General features: G+C 39.4%; 1 protein-coding gene across 2 annotated transcripts in view; it reads right to left on the bottom strand.

Annotated features, from left to right (window-relative positions):
- The window catches only part of CERS6 (ceramide synthase 6), a 321,038-nt gene that overhangs the window by 129,810 nt on the left and 176,850 nt on the right, over positions 1 to 14,378 (bottom strand). For both annotated transcript variants that reach the window (XM_065880566.1, XM_065880567.1), the window contains exon 4: positions 8,883 to 8,940. In XM_065880566.1, the coding sequence (XP_065736638.1) occupies positions 8,883 to 8,940 (58 nt within the window). The remainder of the gene's footprint in view (positions 1 to 8,882; positions 8,941 to 14,378) is intronic.

Below are 14,378 nucleotides of genomic sequence, written 5' to 3'. Positions count from 1 at the left end.
TCACGCCAGATAATTTCCATTCCAGGAAGTGCATTTACTTATTTGCAAGCATCAAAGCATGGTCATGACAAAGGATCTCACTGGACTAGGTGGCGCCAGCAGCACAATATTTAAAAGCTTCATGTCAAAGCACTGCAGGAGACATAGGCATTCACTGTTCTCAACAGAGCCCCCTCTAAATCAGTACTAATTAGCGTTATGCCTTACATTTTCCAAGTACAGTATAGCTTCACAGCACTCCTACACACAAGCCGAGGAAGCCAGGGCAAGCCTCATCTTCCCATTTCACACATGAAAAAAATGAGGTTTCAGGGAGCAAAGGTCCTATTAAGCACAACAGGCAGAACAGAGACTGAAACTTCAATCCTGACCTCTAACTTAATGTTCTCTCATAGTGATATGACTTGTATTTCTTAGTTAGGTAAATTTACTAATAAAAATTTAAAATATTCCTTGAACTGCTAGATTTTTGAAACTTGTTTGCTAATACTTTTTTTTTTTTTTAACCAACCTAGAAATTTTAAAGACCACAAGACTGGCTGCGATTTTTGCCTCAGGCAAGTCAATTCATCAAAAGTGTTCTCACCCCTAGTTAGCTATGAAGTCAACATAATGAGTGGCGATTTGCATAGTTTTAAAATGTAATACAATAAATTACAGTTAAGTTGTCAGAGTACATCACAGAATGCAGCATAATGGGAAGTGTGGGCTAGTTATTAAGATATTGTGGATACATCTCAATAGAAGCAGAAAAAGCTTTTGACAAAATTCAACACCCATTTATGATAAAAACCCTCCAGAAAGTAGGCATAGGGGAAACTTACCTCAACATAATAAATGCCATATATGACAAACCCACAGCCACCATTGGCCTCAATGGTGAAAAACTGAAACCATTTCCTCTAATATCAGGAATAAGAAAAGGTTGTCCACTCTCACCACTGTTATTCAACATAGTTTTGGAAGTTTTAGCCACAGCAATCAGAGAAGAAAAATAAAAGGAATCCAAATCAGAAAAGAAGAAGTAAAGCTGTCACCATTTGCAGATGACATGATACTATACATAGAGAATCCTAACGATGCTACCAAAAACCTACTAGAGCTATTCAATGAATTTGGTAAAGCAGCAGGATACAAAATTAATGCACAGAAATCTCTTGCATTCCTATACACTAATGATGAGAAATTAAGGAAACACTCCCATTTACCATTGCAACAAAAAGAATAAAATACCTAGGAATATACCTACCTAGGGAGACAAAAGGCCTGTATGCAGAAAACTATAAGACACTGATGAAAGAAATTAAAGATGATACAAACAGATGGAGAGATATACCATGTTTTTGGATTGGAAGAATCAACATTGTGAAAATGACTATACTACCCAAAGCAATCTACAGATTCAGTGCAATCCCCATCAAACTACCAATGGCATTTTTCACAGAACTAGAACAAAAAAGTTCACAATTTGTATGGAAACACAAAAGACCTCGAATAGCCAAAGCAATCTTGAGAAAGAAAAACGGAGCTGGAGGAATCAGGCTCACAGACTTCAGACTACACTACAAAGCTACAGTAATCAAGACAGTATGGTACTGGCACAAAAACAGAAATATAGACCAATGGAACAGGATAGATAGCCCAGAGATAAACCCACACACATATGGTCACCATATTTTTGAAAAAGGAGGCAAGAATATACAATGGAGAAAAGACAGTCTCTTCAATATGTGGTGCTGGGAAAACTGGACAGCTTCATGTAAAAGAATGAAATTAGAACACTCCCTAACACCATACACAAAAATAAACTCAAAATGGATTAAAGACCTAAATGTAAGGCCAGACACTATAAAACTCTCATAGGAAAACATAGGCAGAACACTCTATATGACATAAATCACAGCAAGATCCTTTCTGACCCACCTCCTAGATAAATGGAAATAAAAACAAAAATAAACAAATGGGAACTAATGAAACTTAAAAGCTTTTGCATAGCAAAGGAAAACATAAAACAAGACGATGGCTTCCCTGGTGGCACAGTGGTTGAGAGTCCGCCTGCCGATGCAGGGGACACAGGTTCGTGCCCCGGTCTGGGAAGATCCCACATGCCGCGGAGCGGCTGGGCCCGTGAGCCATGGCCGCTGAGCCTGCGCGTCTGGAGCCTGTGCTCCGCAGCGGGAGAGGCCACAACAGTGAGAGGCCCGCATACCGCAAAAAAAAAAAAAAAAAAAGACGAAAAGACAACCCTCAGAATGGGAGAAAATATTTGCAAATGAAGCAACTGACAAAGGATTCATCTCCAAAATTTACAAGCAGCTCATGCAGCTCAATATCAAAAAAACAAACAACCCAATCCAAAAATGGGCAGAAGACCTAAATAGACATTTCTCCAAAGAAGATATACAGATTGCCAACAAGCACATGAAAGGAAGCTCAACATCACTAATCATTAGAGAAATGCAAATCAAAACTGTAATGAGATATCTCACCTCACACCAGTCAGAATGGTCATCGTCAAAAAATCTACAAACAATAAATGCTGTAGAGGGTGTGGAGAAAAGGGAACCCTCTTGCATTGTTGGTGGGAATGTAAATTGATACAGCCACTATGGAGAACAGTATGGAGCTTCCTTGAAAAACTAAAAACAGAACTACCATATGACCCAGCAATCCCACTACTGGGCCTATACCCCGAGAAAACCATAATTCAAAAAGAGTCATGTACCACAATGTTCATTGCAGCTCTATTTACAATAGCCAGGACATAGAAGCAACCTAAGTGTCCACTGACAGATGAATGGATAAAGAAGATGTGGCACATATATACAATGGAATATTACTCAGCCATAAAAAGGAATGAAATTGAGTTCTTTGTAGTGAGGTGGATGGACCTAGAGTCTGTCATACAGAGTGAAGTCAGAAAGAGAAAAACAAATACCATATGTTAACACATATATATGGAATCTAAAAAAAAAAAAAAGGTTCTGAAGAACCTAAGGGCAGGACAGGTATAAAGATGCAAGGTAGCGAATGGACTTGAGGACACAGGGTGGGGGGAAGGGGAAGCTGGGACGAAGTGAGAGAGTGGCATGGACATATATACACTACCAAATGTAAGATAGATAGCTAGCGGGAAGCAGCTCCATAGCACAGGGAGATCAGCTCGGTGCTTTGTGACCACCTAGAGGGGTGGGATAGGGAGGGTGGGAGGGAGGGAGACGCAAGAGGGAAGAGATATGGGGATATATGTATATGTATAGCTCATTCACTTTGTTGTACAGAAGAAACTAACACACCATTGTAAAGCAATTATACTCCAATAAAGATGTTAAAAAAAAAGATCTTGTGGAGACACCTGAGCTGGCTCCAAGGAGCTAGTCCCTTGCTGAGTTCTGACTCCAGGAAGGCACTAGAGGGAGGGGGAAGACTGCAAGAGGAAGCTCGACTGTGCTCCTCTCTGTTTTGCTTCCCATTCTTACCACCACTCCCTCAGCCCCACCCCAACTGGGTCCTCCAGCAATGCATCTGCACCCCAGCAGGGACAGTTCATCCCAGTGGTAGCAGCTGCTTGCCCTTTTTCCTCATTCTCAGAACCAGCCTCATTGTGGTTTCTGAGACATACCAGCTGGTCAGCGCTTTCTTGTCCAGCTCCACGGCTCCTCCTTGGAGCATCTAGGTTCCAATAGCTCCAGCCTCTTCCTATAAGCCCCCATCCTCAGAGCCGTAGCCTCTTCCTGCCATTACCACGTCCATGATACCTCAGTGCAGCGCTGATCAAAATGCTGTGGGCAGATGAGTGCCAGTCCTTGAAGCGTTTGTTACTGTTTCATTAGAATGTCAATTAACTATATCGTGAAGAGCGCTGTTCATTTCAGCTGACTTTCCTTCAGAGGTAGACTCTCCAAAAAAGAAGCAGTGAGTTGATTTACATTCAAGTCAAGCTCCTTATCTCATGGCAGACAGGTAGCAAACAGCAGATCGATTGCTCTGAGTAACATAGTCTTGGTGGCTCCCTCTTGGTGAATGATTCTTCACATTACAGTCACCCCAAGAATCACTCCTGTAGTTTTTGTCTCCTAACGTGGACCCCGACTGATACAGAGGTTAGGTATAGATATATTTTGAGTAAGCTTTATTTTAATCATACACATGCATGTGTACAAAACTGTGATATAAAATGCACCATATGGTCAAAAAGTTGGAAATATATTAGCCTAACATGTAGATTACATGGAAAAAAATATTTACCTAAGTCCCAATTGCACATATATCTAATGATCTTCCTGTGACACTATAGGTTTAAAAAATAAGTAAAGGAACCCAAAGAAAAGTATTCAAAGAACTCCACTCAATATAAACTTCCATCTACAAACGAGAAAAAAAGGTAACAGTAAATGAGAGATAACTTACCCTATTTTTAAAGGCTTGACATATGGTCCCTTTCAAGACCTAGAAAAATGTGTTACTCTGTATGAGTACCTTGTGCTCTGGGACTTCAGAGCACCTGAAGTAATTCTGGGTCTTCTTCCATGAAAGTACTTGTCTCTGTTAATCATATTCATGGGGCTAAGGGTCACTTGTGTCAGCAATTACAGGAGCAGACTATTGAGACAGGCTTATGTCTTTCAACTATTTAAATATTTCCTACTAACCCAACAGTGACTTTACTTAATAGTTCAGTGACATGTCTGTAAGATCAATGCCTTCTAGGGTCTACTTCCATCATCAGAGTTAACTACTATCTGTAAAGGGGGCTCGGAGCTGAGAAAGCAAAGATGACATATATGTACACCTGTTAGCCCCTCACCATAAATGAGGCTCATCCTCTTATCTGTCATCATGAAACTACAGAAAATGTTTTACTGATTTCATATACATGACACATAAACATGCTTCCTTTACAGGGTGCCTGAAAATATGGGGCCAATTATTTCATCCTTTATTACAGAACTATTCATCGGGTGAGCACATAACTTATCACCCAAACTGGATCAGTACAAGAGGGAGGTAAGTGCCCGGGACCCTGAGACAACTCATGTGTGAAGTCAGACTGTGTCTTGCTCCAAAGATACATTCACACATCAACTACAGGAATTATGACATAATGGAGGGGAAATCAACGCACAGTAAACAAAATGATAAAAAGGCAAGGCGGAAATAGAGACAAAGATGTAGAGAACAAATGTATGGACACCAAGGGGGGAAAGCGGTGGGGGTGGTAGTGGTGGGATGAATTGGGAGATTGGGATTGACATGTATACACTAATATGTATAAAATAGACAACTAATAAGAACCTGCCGTATTAAAAAATAATAAAATAAAAATTAAAAAAAGGACAATAGATAAATATTTCTCTATGCTTCTAGATACCTTGCATATGAAAACCATTTCTATGTGGCATAAGGTCTTATTCCATGATGTATCCTTTCTGAAGAAAAGCTGGAATATTTTAAAAATTAAGCACACATGGCAACCATGAGAATGCACCTGTTAGATCTTGTACTGGTGGGAGTGTGGCTGACCCAGGGCCCCGCTGCTGTGCGGTAAAATCCACAGCAGTATTTGCGTGAAGCCCCTGCTGCCTACAGGCTGCTGGCAGCCTATGACTGAGCAAAACAGGAATACTACAGCAAGCCCATTTCTTGGAGACACAGGTCTCCTTTGATGATCAGCTGTGGCTCCAGGACTGCCCAGTGGCCTGACTGAATTTTTCTTAGAAAGGCACAGCAAGCAGTCTTAGAGGCTCACCCACACTTTCCTTCTTTCCCTCTCTCCCGCACACATAGTCAGAAATACATTGTGGTCTGAAGGCTCTTCCAGCCTCCTGGCCAACTCCCTCCCCATTTTCTCTTATAGACACTTCCCCTAATCAATTCCTTACACATTTAATCTCTTCTTGGTGTCTGTTTCTTAGAGGGCTCAGACTAAGACAGCACAAGTGTGTACTGACATAAACCTAGTTTATATGTATTTAAAAACTCTCAACTGCCTTATTTCTCAATACAAAGAATATTTTTAAACTGAGGGCACTTAAATCGGTCATATATATACACTGAAAATCTACGATGACTTGGTAAACCCAGGAAAATATATGCGTTCTCCCCACGGGATTAAGCCAATTCAAACTGGAAAGGTTAACAGCGTTTAATAAAATTTAAGTATTCAGCCTGAATGTATTTGAATATGGCAAAGTAAACTCAAGCTATTCTTATACTAGAGATTGATACCTCATAGCCTCATCTATAAAATGAGGTATTTCGATGAGAGGCATGGTAACTTTTCCATCTAAAGTTCTATGGTTTTCAAAAATTTTTATTAATTGATTTGTTTTTTATTTTTTAAGATTCTCTATCATGGGTGCGTAGTACTTTGCATTTGGTAAATATCTCTTTAACGGGAGCACAGAATTTCAGGGTAGAAAGGGTACTTAAGGTTACTTAATACACCCTAGAAGATGAGACGCATCAGATTCATTTGACCTAAAAGCAGAAGAAAATTGGACAGTGCAAGTTGCCTAGGTATTTTTCTAACAGCACATGTAATGATCCACATTTTGGATGCTGGGAATAAGAAGCAGCTGTGGCCTTTGATATTTTAAAATTGGTCCACTACCCTGCTCTTTTATTTTAAAACATTCAGGGTATTGTGAAAATTGGAATTACCTTGTTTTGACTATTTCTGGTGCTGCCTTCATAATAATTTCTTTTCCTTTTGGTTAGACGGGCAAATATATTGTCCATTCCAACAAGTTAACAGAAATATATTTTAAATATCCGTTAAGGTAAGTATTTAAAGTTCAAAACAGAAACAACGACTACATTAGGTTAAGTTTGCTAACTTAACTAAAGGAAGTCATGAGGTTAAGGTGGGCTGGTAAAGTGGGGAAAGTACTAGAATAAGAGACAGCAGTGTGCATTTCACTTGAGATTCAGCCCTTTCATAAACTCACTGTATGACCTGTGGAATGCCATCTACCCTCTCTGGACTTCTGCCTCCTCAGCTGTGAAATGAAAGAGCTGGACAAGCTAGCTTATGAAGTCCTTCACAGTTAGCTCATATGGAGTCTATGTACACTTTTCTATCTCGCAGTATGACTAAACACTAAACCATACAGCTCATCCAAAACTGAGTGCTTCTTAGACAGTATCAAAGGAAGAAACCCCAAACACAAATTAATCCAACAAGAAGAACAACATCTATTTCTCCTTTCATTTTTAAGCGTTAGTTATATCTAGAGGCAGCTGAAAGGAAACTGTTACAGTTTAAGGAACAACGATTTCCAGGCAAACATTCTATTGACAAGCCCTTTTACTGCCTTCTACAGAGCCATGGAGGACTAGGGGATGAAAACTACTCTCATTCCATTCAGTCTGTGTAGCGACGGAATGAAGCAGAGTTAAGTGTCAAAGCGTTTCCTATTCTGATGACAGATGGCCAGGCTTGCTGAATGAAAGCTTTTAAAAGAGACCACATCCTGCAGATCTAGGCAAAAGGGCAAAGAAGTGCTCCTGGCTTTCACCATCTCTCCTTGCTCACCATCAAAGCCCTTCACCAACAGAACCCGACGTGAATTCCAAACCGTGACCTCAGTTAGCAACTCGACATTCCCATGAAGCCCAGCTCTCCCATGTCAGCTGAAATTCCATCCAAAGCTATTTCCTCTTCCAAGGTAGTCAAGTTGGAAGCATAAAAGCTCTACAGCCATTCTTTCTATTTTTTCCCCTAGATACATAAATCTGAAAACTAGAACAGTAGGGTTCCAAAATAAGCACTTTCCACCACATTTATTTACCCCAGTTGAGAATGTCTTCATACTTAGAAATCTTACAGAGTGAAGTTCATTCTTTTAAATCTACTCAAGTGACCTCTGGGCCATGTAGTCTTATTAAGTGAAAAATAAGTGCAGTTACTAAAGGAAAAGACAACAAGTAAAAAGAATTATTTCCTCTAGGAAAATATGATATTGGGAAACAACTATTATTTATAATAGAATTTGTCACGGGCGGACAATATCTTACAACTCAGACTTGAAAAATGAAAACGTATTTGCAATTTTCATATCAACATTTACATGAGAATTTACTAGTAAGGTGTGCCACTTGGCCCAATGCCCCAGTTTGAAAAAATTATTTGCTAAATAAAGATAACACTGATATCACTTTAAAGGGTAATACCGTAAAACATTTTAAAAAATAATTTCCCATTTTCTCCCAACTCACTACGGCACGACTGTGAGAACGTCTTCGTGAGACTTGAAGTGCAGTCTAACTTGTTACTAGTGCCATTAAGCACTGAAATCAAGAAGAAAAAGACTATGACGCCCTCAAAGAATTGCTTTCATAGGTAAAGGTGCCTTTGTTCATGCAGAAAAGCAACACAGCAGCCAGGGAACACAGTCTATAAAAGGAACTGAATTTTCCACTGGCAGTTGGTGTTACCCTGTTGGTAGCTTTGCAAGACACTAAACTCTAATTTCTACTGATAAAGGCTACAGTGATAACACAAAATGCCAAAAGTGATTTTTTCAAGTTGTGTGATGTGTGATGTGGAACCTCTAAATTCTTTCCAAGCCTGAGATGGATTTCATAAGGTTCTAATGCCCATAGGTAGCAAATAACCAACTAGCGTGGTCAATAGACTTAGTAACATCTATCACCGGAAAAACAAATTATTTTCAGAAGTTATTTTCGACAGATGCCTAAAAGTTGTTTACTACAAAGAATGAACGGCCAATATTTTTATAAATCAAAGAAAAATGTACAAATAATTCTTAGCAAGTGTGTTATGATTGTTTACAATTCTACTACTGCCACAACATAAAAAATGAGATAGAGGCTTCCAGTTACATAAGAATTACATAAAGTAACTTGACAGAGCCTACCTTTTTCAGGAACCGGACTCCATAGGTAAATACATAAAGGCCAAATGAAAATTTCCACCTGTGGAAAGTTTAAAAAAAATTCTATGATATTCAATTTAAATATTTCACAGCACATTCTGAAACACGTGAGTGAAAAAAGTCCGTTAAATGAACCCCCCCCTACACACACCTCTGCCCCAACCAGGGATTAAACTTAATGAGCGATTTCATTTCTGGCTAAACACATACACTTATGTGCATGGCATACTGCAAATATTTAAAATATTAATAATTATAGTCATAAAAAATTTTCTTTCACTCAGTTATTGTATTTACCCATCTTCTCTTCTATCAACATGTGAATTTCCTCTTGTTCATCGCTCATGAACGAACAGATTTTACAAACATGAAGGTATATAAGATAGCCTTGAATTCTTTGCCTGTTTCAGATATTAAGTAAATGACTTAACTTCTGTTCATATTTGTTTTAAAAATAAAAGGTATAATATTTTTAAATCAGGTAACATATTTTTCCTTCATCTTTTAACAAATTTTTATTGGCATCTTTCTGGATATTGCTAAGGGAACCCATTTGGAATCCAAATCATTCATCTGATGTGCAACTGTTAACCACAACCTTATACCATCCCAAACTCTATGTCTACCTGTTAGACATTCACTTTTTTTTTTTTTTTTTTTTTTTGCGGTACACGAGCCTCTCACTGTTGTGGCCTCTCCCGTTGCGGAGCAACAGGCTCCGGCCGCGCAGGCCCAGCGGCCATGGCTCACGGGCACAACCGCTCCGCAGCATGTGGGATCTTCCCGGACCGGGGCACGAACCCGTGTCCCCTGCGTCGGCAGGCGGACTCTCAACCACCGCGCCACCAGGGAAGCCCGACATTCACTTTTTTAATGAGGAAAAAATTTTAAGTTCTCTTTCAATGAGAAATGAATGTTTAAGTCTTTTAAAATACGAGACTTTGCAAACACAAAAAGCAATTTGCCTCCTGACAAATTAAAGTTGACTAGTCTCGTTCTCCTTTGTGTTCATTTACAACTTGTAACCCAAGGTACCATGAACAGCATGACCTCAGGAATGCTATTTAGTGAAATGAATCAGTTTTTAAAGGCACAGCTATTCACACTCAGAAAATATAAGAAGTAAAATCGGGAATTGAGTACCAGGGTAAGAGGTTTTTCGTAGTAACCGTATATATACACACACTATGTATATAAGTTATATAAAGTCTTTATATAAAGTCTCGTATTCAAACATGCTGGAATTCATGTCAGAACTAACACTGAGAGAAGAGCTTTGAACTGCAGGGTTGAAAATCATCAACTAATCATCCATAAAGCCTGAATTCAAGAAGGAACAAAAAGCAACGATTCTAAAACCTCTTACAAAAGCCCTCTTGTAAGAAAGGGCAGTTCATATATTGCAGTATCAAAGTCAAGGACTTAATTTTTTTTTTGGTATTATCCTTTTTTTTTTATTATTGATATATATTTTTTTACATCTTTATTGGGGTATAATTGCTTTACAATGGTGTGTTAGTTTCTGCTTTATAACAAAGTGAATCACTTAAACATATACATATGTTCCCATATCTCTTCCTTCTTTCGTCTCCCTCCCTCCCACCCCCCCATCCCATCCCTCCAGGTGGTCACAAAGCACCGAGCTGATCTCCCTGTGCTATGCGGCTGCTTCCCACTAGCTATCTACCTTATGTTTGGGTAGTGTATATATGTCAAGGACTTAATTTTAACCCCATCTCCATTATCAATTTTTGGTGGTTATGGGTGAAAGTATCTGTGTGCTTCCTTCTGTTGGGATGTACAAATTCTAAATCAGAAGTTAAGACCAGGGATGGCTCCAAGGGTGTGTAACTTGTGCAGTTACACAGGGTCCCATGCTTGGTTTAATGTTTTGATGTCACTATCTCGAAATTCTTAATAATTGTTGAACAAGGGGCCCCATATTTTATTTTGCATTGGGCCCTGCAAATTATATAGCTGGTTCTGGTCGAGATACATAGATTCTCCTAACTTCGAGCAAATCTACTAATATCCCTTGACCTCAGTTCCATCTCTATAATGGGAGAGTGGGTTTATATTATACTGGGGTTTTTTTGTGGTATTTTTTGCAGTACGCGGGCCTCTCACTGTTGTGGCCTCCCCTATTGCGGAGCACAGGCTAAGACGTGCAGGCTCAGCGGCCATGGCTCATGGGCCCAGCCGCTCCGCGGCATGTGGAATCTTCCCTGACCAGGGCACGAACCCATGTCCCTGCATCGGCAGGCGGACTGTCAACCACTGCACCACCAGGGAAGCCCTATTATACTGTTTTTGATATTTACACTGTTTTGATGTATTGATGGCCTAAGGATTTGGTGGAACAAGTAATCTCCACTTCTCTCGAGTCCCTCCCACTCCTGATTGTATTAAACCAACCTACTTCACGCATTTCCAAGTCATTTTTCTGGCCCCTGAAGACAACTGAATTTGCAACTCCTAGATTAAATGATTTATAACAGCTGTTTCAGCTCTAAGACATTCAGATCAGGCAGTTTTTATGGATAACAAAAAACTTTATGGAAGTCACTGAAATCCCTACAATCACTCATGTAACTACATTTTTCTTTCATAAAATAACCCCGCTTTCATAAGACATAGGTTGTATTACAGGAACATGAATGCCTCCATCATTTGAATTCAGAAAGTCCTTTTATTATTTGTGTAGTTTCATGTAAATTACAGTTTTAAATGGTGTCTAGCTACCAGCCCCTGATACAGCCTCTCTCAACCTCCCACTAAAATATCTATGAAAAGAAAGGTAAATAAAGGTGCATGCAACCACAAAAAAGGAAGAAATTACCTTCAGCCTACTGCAAGAATCAGAGAATTTTACAGCAGAAAAAAAGAATAAAATTAGATTTTAAAAATGTAATTAGAGGCAACAAGAAACAAGCTATGGGTGTTAAAAAAGGAAGTAGGAAAATCTTAGTATATCTTCCTGTCTCCACTTTCTGCCATTTGTACAGAAATGCAAAAATCTGCCAGTCAGAAACCTAGACAGCTCTCTGTCATGAATGATACTTTTTGAGGCAGCAGGAGGATCCCCCCACCCCATTAATTAGTGACTGTTCAAAAGATGAGTGAGAGGGCTTCCCTGGTGGCACAGTGGTTGAGAGTCCACCTGCCGATGCAGGGGGCATGGGTTCGTGCCCCGGTCCGGGAAGATCCCACATGCCGCAGAGCGGCTGGGCCTGTGAGCTGTGGCCGCTGAGCCTGTGCATCCGGAGCCTGTGCTCCGCAATGGGAGAGGCCACAGCAGTGAGAGTCCCGCGTACCGCAAAAAAAAAAAAAAAAAAAGATGAGTGAGAAAAAAAGGAAGTACTTAGCATCCTGGGAGTTTCAGTTACAGAAAAGATGACTAAGGGGAAAGATGATCCATGGTGGTGTTACATTCTGGAGGCTGGAGTTCTTATAATCCATATAAATGACAGAGAACAAGAAACAGAGATAGCTGCTCTACATGAGATTCTTCTGGTCCATTGAAAGTGGGCCAAGGCCTACAAACATCAACCTGCTACAAGGGCAGAGGTCTAAAAGCGGCCTTTTACCAGCAAAAAAGAGGACAGAGAGTGGGGTCAAGGTCAATCCATACATCTTCTCTATGAGCAGGTCTAGATGGATATTTCCAAATTCAGGAACGAAAAAGAACTAAATGTCAACGCAGGTCTACTAGTAAGTACTGCATAAATACAGAAAGAAAAGAGCATGCTAAAGATGAAAAGAAAGAATCATCTCCTAAAACTAACTCCCTAGAAGGAGGGATGTAATTTTTATGGAAGTATTTGGTGCTGTTAAGGTATGTCCCCTAAAAAAATAGGTCTCCTAAAAAAATACGTCCCCTAAAAACAGAACTAGAAAGCCATAAATTAGTAAAAGACTACTGGGTAAGATAAAAAGAGATTATAAGTAAAACAAAGAAGCAATACAAGGATTGTAAAAAATGAAGTGACAATATTATCCACATGAGGGGGATGGGGAGAACAATGTAGACACATCCTGCTTAAAATTAAAACATTGATGTAGAGGATAAACACCCCCATAGGGCTGGAGAAAAGAACCAATAGATGAAAGAAGACCCAAGCTCTGAGGACCAGAAAAACTAAGTCTAATTATAGGTGCTTCTGAGAAAACACGAGTGACAGACTTAAACAGAAGCAATAATCCAACACACAACTGAAAAAGAAAAAACTGACTGAAAAGAAGAAATAAGAACCAAATTGTATCCCAAACAATATCAATTCAAAGCCACATTCTGACAAATGTTTTTTTAATTTTTTAACATCTTTATTGGAGTATAATTGCTTTACAGTGTTGTGTTAGTTTCTGCTGTATAACAAAGTGAATCAGCTATACATATACATACATCCCCATATGCCCTCCCTCTTGCATCTCCCTCCCACCCTCCCTATCCCACCCCTCTAGGTGGTCACAAAGCACCGAGCTTGTCTCCCTGTGCTATACGGCTACTTCCCACTAGCTATCTGTTTTACATTTGGTAGTGTACATATGTCTGACAAATTTTGAATCTTAGGGTTAAAAAGAAATCCTTCAATATCCATGCATGAAAACAAAAACAAGTCAACATACAAATCAAATGAAATACGTCACCATCAAAGGAACAAATGTCCAGTGGTCTTAAATTCTCCTTTGCATCACTAAAGTTACAGAAGAGAGAGAAGGTTCCATCAAAGAAAGCTACTGCTAACCAAACTGCCTTTCATTTGTAAAGAAATATGAAAAATATTCTCACATATTCAAAAGCTCTGAAAATACATTACTCCTTAACTATTACTAAAAAATTACTTTGGTCAATTCTAACCCACCGAGATACAAATAAAAATTAAGAATTCAAAAAGTATAATTTTAGAATAAAATTGTTAATAATAATATATTGTTAACAACATAACTAATTGCCCTAAATTTCATTGCCCAATTAAATGCTCTTGTTCTTAAGGGGCAGTTTAATACAAAATATTTAACAACAATAATTGAGGGATGAACTCTCAGATTATATTAATGGAAGCAGGGATTGGAGAAGGGAAGCATTAAATTTATTCTTACAGAGAAATTTTAAAAGACACCGTTGTCATTAAAGAAGATGTGGTACAGATATGCAATGGAATATTACTCAGCCATAAAAAGGAACGAAATTGGGTCATCTGTAGAGACGTGGATGAATCTAGAGACTGTCATACAGAGTGAAGTAAGTCAGAAAGAGAAAAACAAATATCATATATTAATGCATATATGTGGAACCTAGAAAAATGGTACAGATGAACCGGTTTGCAGGGCAGAAATAGAGATACAGGGGCTTCCCTGGTGGCACAGTGGTTGAGAGTCCGCCTGCTGACGCAGGGGACATGGGTTCGTGCCCCGGTCCGGGAAGATCCCACATGCCGTGGAGCGGCTGGGCCTGTGAGCCATGGCCGCTGAGCCTGC

Source organism: Phocoena phocoena, chromosome 7, assembly GCF_963924675.1.
Source record: "Phocoena phocoena chromosome 7, mPhoPho1.1, whole genome shotgun sequence".
NCBI classification, from domain to species: domain Eukaryota; kingdom Metazoa; phylum Chordata; class Mammalia; order Artiodactyla; family Phocoenidae; genus Phocoena; species Phocoena phocoena.
This window is presented reverse-complemented; position numbering and strand designations above follow the sequence as displayed.